General features: G+C 38.8%; 1 protein-coding gene across 2 annotated transcripts; it reads right to left on the minus strand.

Annotated features, from left to right (window-relative positions):
* Nucleotides 1–4,512: 4,512 nt before the first annotated feature.
* LOC107100165 lies at nt 4,513–10,433 on the minus strand. 2 transcript variants are annotated; one of them, XM_015398554.1, is made up of 6 exons: nt 10,252–10,433; nt 9,988–10,141; nt 9,631–9,703; nt 9,490–9,552; nt 5,891–6,082; nt 4,513–5,750 (listed from the first exon to the last, which is right to left on the minus strand). In XM_015398554.1, exons 1-6 carry the CDS (start codon nt 10,322–10,324, stop codon nt 5,400–5,402), a joined length of 906 nt encoding a protein of 301 aa, XP_015254040.1. In that variant the 5' UTR covers nt 10,325–10,433; the 3' UTR covers nt 4,513–5,399. The 2 variants fall into 2 exon arrangements, with proteins under 2 accessions (XP_015254040.1, XP_015254039.1); XM_015398553.1 differs by having other exon boundaries at nt 9,490–9,555.
* Nucleotides 10,434–11,284: the final 851 nt, after the last annotated feature.

Here is an 11,284-nt window from a genome sequence, read left to right on the forward strand (position 1 = left end):
CAAATTAATGACAGTAGATAGGGAAATGTAGTTTATATAATTTGTTTTGCTTATAGGTACACGGTCTAGAGAGTAAAACTGACATTTATGAGTTAATTTCTAAAAATATATTTTACGTTTCTCTCTTCTTATCAGGGAGGGCGGTGCCCCAGCGCCCCCTATGGGCCGGCCGCCACTGCCCTGTACCCACTCCGGAGAGGGAATGCTTATAAAAAACATGCGAGAGCATACACAATCCCATTTCTCCTTGTGCACACTCTGTTTAAAAGTTGCTGTTTGCATCGCTCATACAAGCTCACTTTCCAAAAGATTTGCAATTTTTCCACTATGTTAGACTCAAGTGAAAATGGGGACAAACACGTAGGACGACCGTACGTAAACATATCAGCAGAATGATTGACAATTAGGAGGACCTCTTATTTTGATGGTGCACTCAGAAAAAGAGCATCCTCCCCAATACCTTTTCAAAGTAAGTAGGCCTACTTCAGTACTATAACTTGAGGAAATGTTTCCAAGGAATTTTTACATCTAGTTGAGAAATATTTGACCACGAGTATCACTGCTATTACTCAAGTACTATAGCTGAGTACTTTGTCCACCACTGGTGATTTCTTTTCCCCACTGGGATGTAATTCACCCCCTTTGAATAAGCAGTTCTCTTCCAAACCAGAGGGTGGCAGCAGTGATTTATCATCTGGAATCTCCTACCTTGACATTTTTAAAGTTAGTAGGCTGTATTAACCAAAATCTGACAAAAAAGACAATAGACTAATTAATTATTCACAAATATATGCTACAAATAAAGAGGACTAAAGCAGAAATAACATTCTTTCAAGCATACCCTTTTATGTTTTATGTGGTGAGTTTGTTTCTACAGTAATCTGGGAGGCCTCTATGTAACTAAAGATAAAGAACAATTGCTCAGCCCGTTTAATTTACGAGAACCACAGAATAATTTCAACAGCACCGATGTATGAATATGTTCACAGTTTTACTAACAAAAGCCTGTTAGGATTCTAGTTTGTGTGGGTTGTTTTTGTGTTTTCTTCTCTCCACCACCAGATGGTGCCCTGTCCTCATTGGGCCTCCTTGCACACCTGCGGCTCGTTGGGTCATTACAAGAGGAGTATTTGAGCAGCGGGCTGTCACTACCTCGACGCCTGAGTGTTTGCCAGTATTGGGTACTCTAGCTGTACTGAGAATAGCAGAGTCTAACCTTAGTCTTGTCTCTCTGAGTCTAAGCTTGTTTTGTCTTTGTTCTTCAGCAGGAAGCCTTCCTGAAACACTGGATAAGCCTGGACCTTCTATCCCCCAGGAAGGATTATCTGAGTCACACTGAGCAAGGAGAAACCTCCACATGGTCTGTTCAAGTCCACTTCTGGAAAGCCAGGTGACAGTCTGCTCCTTTACTCCTCTTGGTCCAACATTAGTCTGCCTGTCTGCTTTCCAACGAGTTCCTTCTTCCTTCTAACACAAACTGGATCCAAGGAATTACCAAGAGCCCCCCAAAACATGAGTGCCTCTCAAGCAATATACAAGCCTCTGTCTTTTTCCCACGGTCCCTGAACTGATCATTGTGATCTCCCCTTCATAGTTTCCGGTTCAGGTTCACCAGTCCGCTGAGGTCCAACACTATTACCCAGCAGAATATCTCTCTTCATCTGTGTTTTGCTAGCCCTCAATAAACCAGTAACTTTTACCCTTGGTCTCTGAGTAGTTCTCTGCATGATCTTTAAAGCCCATTATGACAAGCCTTATTTTAAAAAAACTGATCTGTCTTCAGTGATTTACCTAGAAAATATAAATGTTATGGTCATTTATTTTCCATATGGTTCATTGTGAACAGCATAGACTGACCCTGAGCTGATTTCAACCAGTCACTTTTCATCCAACACTCAGTCCATGCATGTGTTATTTCAAAGCTGGACTATATAACAGTCATTCTTTATTATCAGGACATCCATAAATTGTCATTTTGGACTTCAAGATGTTCTAATGTTTTTTCCAAGTACTGAAACACAATAATAGTTATATTCTAAATAGAGGGCAGTTGTTTGCGAGCTGAGAGGATGCAGCTTCCTCCAATCTGACATAACTAGTTGGGCAGGTTCACACAACCTAACTACATCCAGATTCAAATCAAAAAGTTCATACATGTTTGCTAGACTTGGACTGAGATCTGGTTTGGTAAATATCCTCACTTACTTGCACAATGAACTCTTTGATACAATCAAATCAACACATCTAAGGGATACAGTGAAACAAATATGAGGAAGCCCTGGGGGACAAAGTGGTAATAAATCTCAGCTAAAATGTGAGATCCTTTCTTCGGATGTGTTAAGGATTTTGTGCCAGACTTTTCACATTGCAGGTGTAGTGCTTAAAATGGTGAAATTCCTGCTGAATGTACTTTTGTTTCTTTTTCTATGTATGCTTCTGTCTCCTTGAACCCCAGTCAGCCTCAGCAGAACCCCAGTCTGCCTCTAGGAGAACCAGGCTCAGTGTGAGCCTGGTTCTCCTACAGGTTTTTTCTTATTAAAAGTTAGTTTTTCCTCTACAAGCATGCATGGTGTGAGGGATTGCTTTCGAGCCAACGAGTCAATGCAATCATCTGGTTTTCCTTACATAGAACAATTTGAACCAATCTAACTGTATGATCTGGTTGAATTTTCTCTGTAAAGTGCCTTGAGATATCTGTGTAAATTGGTGCCATATAAATAAACTGAAGCAAATTAAAGTTTATCTCAAAATATGGTAATAACCGATTACCTTATCTATTCTTATAAGTTTTTTTATCCATTAAGCTTTCAAGCACATTAAACATAAATAATCAAGGGCCACAGTGATTACCAATATGTTATTGGTGTATTTATTTAAACATTAACATCCACTGTAGAGTTTCACCTGTACAAAAAAAGAATCCCTTGGTTAATTGAATGTGACCAAGCACATTGAACTTTACACTCCTATTTATGTTCAATCCCCTTAGAACCCACCAGGGGAAATAAATTGTGATCAGGAAGATGTTCTGGTTTTTGAATTAAAAATATACAGACAAATATATATATATATATATATATATATATATATATATATATATATATATATATATATATATATATATATATATATATATATATAAATAATTGAAGCTGAGTTCCACCAGAAAATTGCAATTCTTTACTGTTCACAGCAGGGAGCGCTAGTTTTTAAGAAATCAATTCCAAGCCGTTCAACGGCTCTCTCTTAGGTGACCTGCTTTGTTGTTGCTTTTTTTGTCCCAAACTGATTTAGACATTTTAGCAACGGCTTTAGGGAGCATCCACTTACTGGAAACAGCCATGTAGGTGAATGCTTTTACAACATGGAACAAAATAATACTTTCAGTTTTGCAAAATACAGCAAAAACACATTATTCCCTTTGGCACACCCCTTCGAGGGCAGCAACTGAACCCTTATGAATACTCCAAAACAAATCTGAGCCAAACAATAAAATCAACATTCCACAAATAATGAGAATAAAAACTAAAAACAGTAAACACGCACATGCCAGCATATCAGAACGATAAGGTCACATTACTCTTGCAAAGGCATAGTTTTGTTGCTGGTTCTGAAAACTTTCAAAATGGCACATGGTAATATCCATGATAACATTCATTTTCATGACTTTTGTCCTGAGCGTATATCTGAGTGAACATGCAAACAGGCAACTCAGCATCGGTGTACCATACTTCATTGGTCGCTGGTCCTTTTTTCTTTTGCATTGTCTTTGCAGTTGCACCTTTGCAGTTTTGGCTATTTTACAGTCATTTTTTCCCCCAGTACCAAATATCAATTTGTACCCACCAGGGGGACATTTCCCCCCCTTTAACAATTAATGATTTGAAGAATGTTTTTAGAATCTCCTTTCAGTCTACTGTAAGGAAAACATGGTTATATGAATTCAGTAAAAACTGAAATCGAATTTAATTATAAGTGCGGTCCAAGCATTTTGTGACTCATTATTTTGTGACATTTTGTGACCCATCATTCATCAAAGCTAAAAAAACCAAAAAAAAACCTAAGGGATAAAAACTGATACAGACAAATGGCAAAGTGTGGATAGTGAATTGTTATGACTTGGAGCTGATTATGTAATGTGTAGTTTTAAGTTTACAACATACAGTTGTTCTAGAAAGTTTACATACCCTCCCATTTTTTTAGTTTTGTGTTCAAAACTGTAAAAAAAAATGTAATGATTAAAAAAGTGTACTAAATTGTAACTTAGTAAAATAAAATATAGATTTAATTTAATTATTCTTTCAAATTATTCTAAAAAAACAAACTATCCTATACAAATTAAAGCACCAACATACCTATCAACAGATATAAAAGTGTGAATGAGCATTTCCTGAACATTACAGAAAACACCTGATTTCAGTGACTGCCTCATAGTATTGCTCAACAAAAGTTTACTTCAGGAGCTCCATCAGGCTTGTTTACTTGTTTTATTTATTAATATATATATACACATATATATATATTCAAAATCACTATCAATATATATTTTTTGTCTTTAATGGATGGGTATGGAAACTTTCAAGCACAACTGTATACAACGTCAAAGTCCACAAAAGACATGTAGAAGTTGGGTGGACTAATTTCTATTCACAGTATCCTTAAGTAAAAAAAATAACACGGGGAGATTGTAACTTTGTAAAAAAAAAAAAAAATAAAGTACACATACGATCTTGTGGAAGCATCTGAACTGAATAATGATATGAAAACATTTTAACTGCCGTTTCAGTAAAAGAAAGTCTCATGGACACCAAACAGTCCATATGTGCAGAAAGATCAATGCAGAGACATACTTCCTCGTCTGGATGACTGAAGTGAAGGTATACAGAGATATCGGTGTTTGAGGCGTGGCCAGAGACGCACAAGTTCTGGATCAGGTCCAAAGAAGTGCGTGTATGCAAACTCATCATACGCACAGTTACTCTTCCACCGAACACCACCTGTTGCAATCCACTCCTCTGATTAACATACTTTCCCACAGCTCTTTTTCTTTTTTTGTTACTCCTCCCGCATTTCCTGCTTTCCACTGGTATGAAAAGCTCCAGGTGTATCTGCACAATGTTTCTGAGCTGTGCTGGCATCTGAAGCCTCTTAAAACAACAGGGCATTGCAAAAGCTGCTGCAACTGCAACAGTTGGAAATGTTGTAACATCATATTTTGTCTGTAATGACTGATCTCCAAAATGCGTGCAGAAGTCAGGAATCCTTCCGGACTTCCTTCTTAAGAGAAGTCTGTTTCCACCCTGAGGAGAACAGAAATGATGCTAATCTTGGTGACTGGGAAATGTCAAAAGCACAGCTTCCTACTTCTGTGGTTTCACATGGGGTCCTGCTGCTTCCTGCTAAACGATCTGGGCCTTGTGGACGTAGGAAGTGTGGGGGTTGTGACTGAGAGCCGGAGGGCTCATCCTGTTTTTGGAGAAATTGGAGCTGGAGGCCACACTGTCCTGATCATCAGGATGCTCCTGATTAATGGGGCCACCTAGCCCTTCATCAATCTCATCCTCATCATATGTTCCTTGTGGGTAGGTGCTGCTCGTCGGAGGGGGCTGGTAGCTCTTGATGGTGCTTCCTGTGTGTGAACCCCCATTTGCTGGGATGATAGCGCTGCCGTTCATCTTTCTTATGACCTCGGTTGAGCGTATTGTGGGGTAGTTTCCTTGGATGAGAGGGGGAAGCAAACGGGTCTCCTGCTGCAACGACACCAAGCAGAAACCTTTGTCATTGTTATCATCCACCAGAAATATGCAGAGGTTAGTAAAATAGATGAGAAGTTTTCCGTAATTTGTTATAAACAAGTTTAGACATGAAACAAGCAGAACAACATACTTACCAAGGACATGTTGCTGTTTCTCACAAATTGCTCTATTCTAAGCTGAGTTTCATCGTCCCTAACCATAGCCCTGTCCCTTCCCCTCCTTGAGTTGTTGTAGATAGACGGTCTTCCAAGAGAGTCGTAAGCAGAGCCCCCTCCTACACGCACACCTGAGATGGTCGATCTGCTGTCGCGGCAACGGGCTTGCTCCTGTTAATGCAGGAAAAAAAACTGTTTGTTAAAACATAGAGAAGCACTTATATATATATATATAGATACTTGTGTTAAAAGATAAATTTACTTATAGAGACTTAATAACGTATTTAATTAGCCAGCAAAAGCATTCATGCAATTGAACTTTTTCCCATGAACAAAGTATACTACATTTTTTAGAATGTCATTTAAAAGTATTTTACTTTTTTTTTTTTTTTACCTCACAGAAAGTAATACTTCCACTATATCATTAGGTTTTAGCTTGTGTTTAGGATCAATATAAAATACAAAGAAGAGTGTGGTTTCATTGTGAAAATGGGGAAAAGTTCAAGGGGTAGGAATACTTTTTCAAAGTCCTGTATTTTGAGCCTTCACTTCCTGTTACATTAACCTTTTTAGGTGCTGTTTCAGGTCTTAAAACTGCTTGGATAGGCACTAATCAGTTAAGAAAACTATGCAAGGAAAAGGAAGTGAAGAAGCAGCTGGTGTAGCATAATTTCTAACCATCTGAACCACACAAAACATGCATGACACACAAAACTAACCACACCGAAAAATCCCCAAATATTCTCCCACTTCCAAAACATCTGAAAAGAACTGATTTTTTAATTTAAGATCCTGTTCTTCTATACAAAAAGTCGGATCTCTCGACTGTTAGCATGCAATAAAGCTAACAGGCCTAGCATCGTCTAGGTTTTCTATGAAACCATTATAGCAGCAATGCAAATAGAGGTTTTGATTGGAACTTTAACAAAGCCACTGGTGTGGGCTGAGCTCTGTTTTCAACTTAAAGGTCTGCTTTTGCAGTTTGTTTAAAATGGAGCCTAGACACAAGTTCAATTGAAGAAACTGATTGCTCTCCTATATCCACCTGCGACATGAAAGCCAATCGGTGTCCAAAGTTCATCTTAAAAGGCCTCTGAACCGCACTGTCTGACCTGTGCGCAGGCTGTGGATGCGCTGTGTGACTTCATTCACATGCTACGCCAATTCAACCCACCTCCAGCCCCTCCTCCACCTTCATAGCTAAAGCTTAATCAGATTTTCATTCCTTCCGGACTCTTACTGCGTTCCCTGTCTCATCTCAACCGGTCCGGCAGAACACCGCCATGTTCAGCCTGGTTCTGCCAAAGGTTTCTCCCCAACTGGGAGTTTTTCCTCTCCACTGTCGCTTCATGCTTGCTCATCATGGACAGGTTCTCTCGACCTGTGTTATCCAACTGGACTTCCATCTTCCAAGTCCCTGAGTGAAGCTCTAGTATCAGCTCATGCAGTCCACTGGATCTCCCCATAAAGCTCAACATACCGTCTTGCTAACCAGCAGTCTACAGACTGAACAACTTCATCCATCTCCACTCCACCACCAGTTTCAGGCCTGCGGAAAAACAGCCCTATTCTCTGCTCCTGTTCATGCATATCTATCAAATAAATCTCTGTTTTCTGTCGAGGTCTGAGCGCCAAAGACAAAGTAATTGTATCAATAAATTTCACCTAATTGTCTTTTCTCTTCGTGTGATTTTTCAGATGGAAATATATATTTTTTTTCACAGTATCGTATAAACAGGTCCATGCAGAGCTAGGATTTAATTGTGATTGTAGCAGTTCCGCTTACATAATGCTAACCTTCTCATTTTATCCAGTTATACTGAATACAATAAAATGGACAAGGATTAATAAGCGGCTGGACTGTATTCTCTACATTCTCAAGAGTCTTTGCTTCTGTCTGTACCTAGTGTCCGCACTGAAGCTGGAAAGACAGCTTTTCAGTACTCTGCAGCATGGAACAATCTTCAGAAAGACTGGAAGTTGAAGGATTTGATTCCAATCGGACATTTTAAACGATTGCTCAAAGGTTTCGAAATGAGATCTATGGTTTGTAACTGTTTGATGAATTTCTAATTATAGATAGGTGTAATTGTAAACTGTAATGTAATTTGTAATGTAATCTTTTGCCGCTATCTCAGCCAGGACTCCCTTGAAAAAGAGATTGTTAATCTCAATGGGACTTTTCCTGGTTAAATAAAGGAATAATAAAAAAAAAAAAAAAACTTTGATAATAATGAACTTTATTTGTCCTTTCGATTTTTGTATCACAAAATAATTTGACCCCTGCTTTTAACATCGCTTATTGAGCAGTGAGTATATTTTTTAGAAAGGCCTTGGAAGCATTTTGGGGCTAAGGGTAAAATTCAAGGACCTGCTGCCTCTCCAGGAGGCAAATACCCTGCTTTCTAACCAAAAGGCCACTTCTATCCCCTTCTTTTGGTAAGTGAATTATAAATGTGCCAATTAAGATAGCAGATTCTGTGCATTAGCTCTTTTTAATTTGTTGTTTAAAACCAATATAGGAAAAATCCAACATCTGCCTCTGAAAAGGATTAACAGCACTGCTGAGAGTAGATTTGGTGTAACTTTAATAAAGAATCACAAGCAAAGCAAGGAACTCTCTGAAATGCAATAATTGTTGGCTAATTTAAAACTAGTCATATGATTTTTCTTTTTTGATGCTAATGTAATATTTAGCCAGCTGGATAAAGTCTGATTACAGCAGAAGCTCTTTCTAGATTTCTAGTGATTGAGGCAAAAGAGATTTAAAAAATATAGATGTATCCCACCTGACATCCGTCCCCCATACAGAGGAACAGAACACCTCGCCTGTTCAGCCAGACCAACAATTCCCTCTAACGAGCCCCCTTTCAGAGACATAGAGGTATAGGGTATTGCAGGCTAATAAACCCGAACGACTCCCATTCCTAAGGTGCGGACCCTTTCGTCCGTTTTAATTTGCATGTTTTCTAAGCCTAAACAAGGCTTTGTTTATTTTCCACTCTATAAAGCCTCAAACTCAACGGTATTTGTGACATTTTGAATTGAAAAGGCTTCCTGGATGGGAAGTGAAACGATTTCAAACTTGGAAACAAAATCCAGTGGATTATTATTTTTTTTTTTAAGCTTTTTCTGGAATCATCACAGCAGTTTTCTATTATGATGCTATTTCTTATACATACTATGAGAGATATTGAGTTACAATTAAATAGAAGCTTAGGCATTTTGTTCTGCATATAGTAACTAATCATTGGGAAACAATGACTTTTTGCATCATATTTATCAGTAAAACAACAGAAGATGGTGTTTTCATGCTACAAATAATACAGTCCAGTTGTTTGTCTATATATACTTAAAAGAAAAATTAGCATTCCAAAATCATAGAAACCCAAACGTCCCCCAAAAGAAAAGCATTTCAAAAATATAAATAAAGCCTTAAAGAAATGCAAGTCTGAGATGCACTACATTCAGGTCTGAAATGGAGAAACTCAGAACTTAGCCGCGCGGCATCTGGACAGTAAAGCCTCAGTCCCAGGCCCTGGCCCTGCATGCAGATTTATATTGATACGTAGACTGACCCCGAGGGAAGACAGGCTGTTCCTCAGGGTTGACTCCACTCTCAGAGGGAGGCTCTCCTCAATCTGCTTTTATAAAAAAGAATCACAATGCTTTCAAAAAATATATAAACACACACAAACACAAAAAGAAACTAGAATCACCTCTCTTGCATCAGTGCTGACAGAGTTCACCCTCCTGAATGAAGCTTGTCTGGACAGATTAGATATTTCTTCCCTGGAAGAAATATGAGATGGAAAATTTGACAGTTACTCGAACATTCAATGGGAGTTTTTAAATTGCGTCATTATATCAACATAAATAATGCTTATAGTTGGTTCGGAAACTGCATTTTCCTTGCATTGACTCCTAAATCTGCTGTTTTTTCTAATCACCTTAATATTATCTTATTGCTGTTAAATTTAATATGCTTGATTAATGTTATTCATGTATGTTTTCCTTTTAAAGATAAATCTGATTTTAAATAAAACCTTAGAATCATAAAAATTCTTCTCTTATACCTTTTCTTTGTCAGCTCCCTTTTCAGTTTCTTGTTCTTTTGCTTGTGGTGACATGTGAGGACGATGACAAGGATGAGCATGACAATCAGCAGCCCACCAGCCGCACCCCCAACGATGTACATCATCTTGTTCTCATGTATTTCCTCTCTATGCTCTGTTACAGCAGATACAGCCGGGATTGAAAGGGTTTGTTTATACATACATATGTAGATTCTCACAGTATGCATTAGATTGACAAGACATGCTGAATGCTCTGTTATCTACCTTTTAAGGTAATCTCCACCTTCGCCTCGTATTTGCCCTCAGTGTTGTTTACCAAGCACTGATAGGTGCCCATGTCTGAGATGTTAAGGGGTCGCTCAAAAACAAGTCTTCCATCTGAGTGGGGAACTGCATGTTTAGGAAGGACTCCACCTAATCTGTAGGCAGAACATAAACAGGGCAAGGTTACACGGCTTAAGTATACACACCCCTTTGTGACCTGCTGTTTTGGACACCTCAGAGGTTCATTTGAAAATAAATAACATCACAAAGATTAAAGAAGACAGCAAAGAGTTCAGGGAGGAAGATGAAGTTAAACCAGGGTTGGTCTATGAAGAACATCTCATAGATCATCCTTCAATCCCTCATATGACTGTGAAAAAATAATGACGCAAAAGATGAGTACTCAATTACAGGTAGTGAGTTCCCCTTAGAACTGACTCATTGACTGATTGCTTGTAGCGACAGTGGAGAGGAAAACTCTCTTTTAACAGGAAGAAACCTTCAATAGAACCAGGCTCAGTTTGAGCAGTCAGACTACTGAGGCCGACTGGAGTTCAAGATACCAGAAGCAGACTTCCAGAAAAAAGCAGAGATACAAAAGGCAACTGTTAACCAGCTTCACAGGTGGCCCCATCTAGGAAACACATAGCCAGGCAGACGAGCTACGAGCCAGCTCCCATGTCAGAGGATGAAAGAGAGCACACACAGTTAGTCCCAGTCAGAGAAACAGGACTACACTGAAAAACAAGCAATGAATGAAGAAGGTGAGAGCAGAACATTTGGTAATCATCCAGATTAGGTGCAAGTTTTAGCTCCAGTATGGGTGTAAGTCACAATATGGGGCAACATTTGCTGCTTGGCGGAGGTCTGTGCTCTCCGAGTGCTTTTCTAGTAACCAATGTTATGCTGATGATACTCAGTTGTATGTCCATAGATTGTGACAAACATACATTTTGTTAAAGGGTATAATGTGGCTAAAACTGTTACATAAATGGGAGTAAAACACCAGAGCCCTATCCTGTTTGAAAGTTCC

The sequence above is a fragment of the Cyprinodon variegatus genome, unplaced genomic scaffold (assembly GCF_000732505.1).
Source record: "Cyprinodon variegatus isolate N-32 unplaced genomic scaffold, C_variegatus-1.0 Scaffold940, whole genome shotgun sequence".
Classification (NCBI taxonomy): domain Eukaryota; kingdom Metazoa; phylum Chordata; class Actinopteri; order Cyprinodontiformes; family Cyprinodontidae; genus Cyprinodon; species Cyprinodon variegatus.

Bases quoted from the DNA above. Each gene is read 5' to 3' on its own strand.
- LOC107100165 (XM_015398553.1), bottom strand. From the start codon at position 10,324: ATGGGCACCTATCAGTGCTTGGTAAACAACACTGAGGGCAAATACGAG. The intron at 9,704-9,987 runs GTATAAGAGAAG...TATTTCTTCCAG, and splicing joins AGGGAGCTGACAAAGAAAAG to GGAAGAAATATCTAATCTGT. The intron at 9,556-9,630 runs GTGATTCTAGTT...TTTTTATAAAAG, and splicing joins TCAGCACTGATGCAAGAGAG to CAGATTGAGGAGAGCCTCCC.